Source organism: Oryzias latipes, chromosome 11, assembly GCF_002234675.1.
Source record: "Oryzias latipes chromosome 11, ASM223467v1".
NCBI classification, from domain to species: domain Eukaryota; kingdom Metazoa; phylum Chordata; class Actinopteri; order Beloniformes; family Adrianichthyidae; genus Oryzias; species Oryzias latipes.
In genome coordinates this window covers 9,673,567-9,676,364 of record NC_019869.2, presented here as the reverse complement: position 1 = coordinate 9,676,364, position 2,798 = coordinate 9,673,567, and the positions used below count along the sequence as shown (strand labels likewise).

Here is a 2,798-nt window from a genome sequence, read left to right as displayed (position 1 = left end):
AACAGGGAATAATCTTTTCCAAATGACGGCTGTTAATATTGAACTTTTTTCTCTGGGTTTAAAAAACAACTTCAGCTTTTTAAAGAAATAAAAACCACTAAATCAAAACAAGTAATTTGTCTTCTTGTATTTTAATCTCAATTTTATCATGAAAATGAAATGATATGGAGAATGACTAATTTTCCTATTGTTCCTAAAGTGTATTTCTGTATCTCTTCGGTCAGATATAGTTAATAAAGACATTTCTCTGTTTTACATAGAGAAAAGTTTAAAAAAAACCTCACAGGTCACACAGTTCCAAATGCTGATTCAACTTCAACTAAAATTTAAAGATGTCCAGTTTGAAAAATCTCTTGAAGTAAAGGTCCAGAAAAAGTCTAAATATTTATTGTAAAATGTTTTTAAGTATTCCATTCAATTTTATTTGTATAGCCCAAATTCACAACAGTCGTCTCTATGGACTTTGTGACGGTAATTGAAAAAGTAAAACATAAAATCAAAAGGATCATGAGTGCATAGAATTCAATAGGAAAATACAAAATTAAACTAACTAAACTAAACTAAACTGGCATCCCTGCCCTAAGACCCTCCTACGCTGTAAGGAAAAACTCCAAAAAAAAAACGGATTCCGGAAAAAACCTCAGGGGTGCCCACGGCGGACAAGCGATTTACCAGAAATCATAGAGAAGAATTAACTTGTCTAACTGTACAACTACATATTTAAAGTCTAGCAGATGAGCTTGAGTTTGTAATTAATATCTGTCAAGTCAAATGAATTCAGTACAATTTAAAGTACTTTTGACAGTATTTAATGTCACATTAAATGTGTCATAAAACACCACACACACACACACACATCCATGCACATACTCACACAACAGGAACACTACCAGGACAACTGCTGACATTACCAATAAACTAGATGAAAGGACGGCACCCACACATCATTACCAAATCTGAGTCCCCGATTGGGCACAGTGCAGCTTCGCTGGATATAGCGTGAAAAGGTTCAACTGGTCGAACTGTCAGCGTGCGATCAATGAACACCCAATTTGTACGTAGATAATAATGTTAGTGACAGCCCCATTTGAGGGTCAGTGACTGCAAATTATGCAGAGCGACTAGGTACGTGGAAACGGCTGTCTACATAAATCCATACGTCGAGAAAGACTCCTGGTTTTTCTGTAATGAGCAGCAAGATATCACCAATGATTTTGAAAGATTACTGGTGTTGTTTTCCAAGAACAAAACGTATTGTGTGTTATTTGTGAAATTTATTGTCCCAAAAACATTTTTTGATGTCTTAAAAATGTCTGTTTATGCAAACATTTACAGTTACAAAACATTTAGTTCAGTAAAGAGAAAATCTATGACCATTCAGAGGTTTTTTCTTGGACATTTGAACAGATGATTCATGAACAAAAACTTGTGCATTATTTTACACAATTTGTCTTTTTCCACACAGACTGAAGACAAAAAAAATGATCAGTTTAGTTTTGAACAAGAAACAAAAAGAGACCCTCTTTGTATTAGGAACAATTTTGACGAGACTTACAAACAAAAGGATAGACAGCTGAACATCTAACGTCATTCCATTCCTTTTTTCCCCAATTGTTGGTGGATGCACAGTGTTCATAGCCTTTCCAGTTGTCTGGCTGTTTTGCGGCCCAAGCCTGAAAGTCAATTTTGGTCCCATCAGACCACAGCCACCCTCCTTCCTTCTGAGCATCACTGAGTCCAATCCAGGTCGGAGCCTCAGCAGGGTCGAAGTTTCTGATCAGCATCTTGACAAGGTTGTCTTCTTTAAGACTGTGGACTGACACCAGGTTGGCGTTTTGTGACACACAGTGGAGTTCTGCATCTCCCCAGGTCATTGATGTAGCAACGTATTTGTAGCAACGGCCCCCATAGCTGTACCAGAACATGGGACAATTGCCACGAAGCAGCTTCAGCTCCTGTTCATCTGAAGGATCCACAGCCATCAGAGCAAGACCAAGCAAGATGAGGACCAACATGGTGAAGCTTGTCCTGTTATGTTGAAGATTGAATTTGTCTTTCTGGAGTTTTCTAGCTTAGCTGGAGGCTTCTTGGCATCTTTCAGAAAATGGTTGCTTAAATACAGTTCCTAGACTCCACCCCTGTACACCCACCAAAAAAGTTTATTAAATGAATAACAGCACAGTATCTGATGATGAATCAGCTTTGATAAGCAGGTATCATCTCATCTTACTGTAAATTAAGAAAAAGGCGTTGTTGTTGTTCTGGCATCTAATGTGAACATTTTTATGACATGAAACACTCATGTATTTTGTGAAATTGTTAAATGCAGACAAGTTTTTCTACCTATATGAATCATAAATATAAATAGACATCAGACTATTTCAGAAATCATCATAGCATTTGCAGATCAAGTATCAAAAACATAAATTATGTGCAATTATTTTTTATTAAAAAATCATGAATATCAATCACATTTTGAGAAACCACGTGACGTGATATGATTTAAGATCAATCACTTTAACCATCTCCAATAATTGACTAATTAACTTTATTATTATAACTAGCTGTGGAATTAAAAGGTCCATATTCTGTCCATTGTCCAAGGTTGGTATTCGTTTTTCGGCTGGTAAATTGCATATACTTGTATAGCGCTTTTCTAACTTCCTCAAATGCCCAAAGCGGTTTTACAGTCACAGTCCCATTCACACACTGATGGGGACTCAGCTACCGAACACTGACATCAGCTATAACCACCAGAGGCAATGTGGTGTTCAGTGTCCTACCGAAGGACAGTTTGA

General features: G+C 36.8%; 1 protein-coding gene across 1 annotated transcript; it reads right to left on the bottom strand.

The window, feature by feature from the left end:
- Nucleotides 1–1,254: 1,254 nt before the first annotated feature.
- On the bottom strand, nt 1,255–2,106 carry LOC101172745 (lactose-binding lectin l-2). The gene has a single exon (XM_004073816.4). The coding sequence runs from the start codon at nt 2,013–2,015 to the stop codon at nt 1,530–1,532; it is 486 nt and encodes a 161-aa protein (XP_004073864.1). The 5' UTR covers nt 2,016–2,106; the 3' UTR covers nt 1,255–1,529.
- Nucleotides 2,107–2,798: the final 692 nt, after the last annotated feature.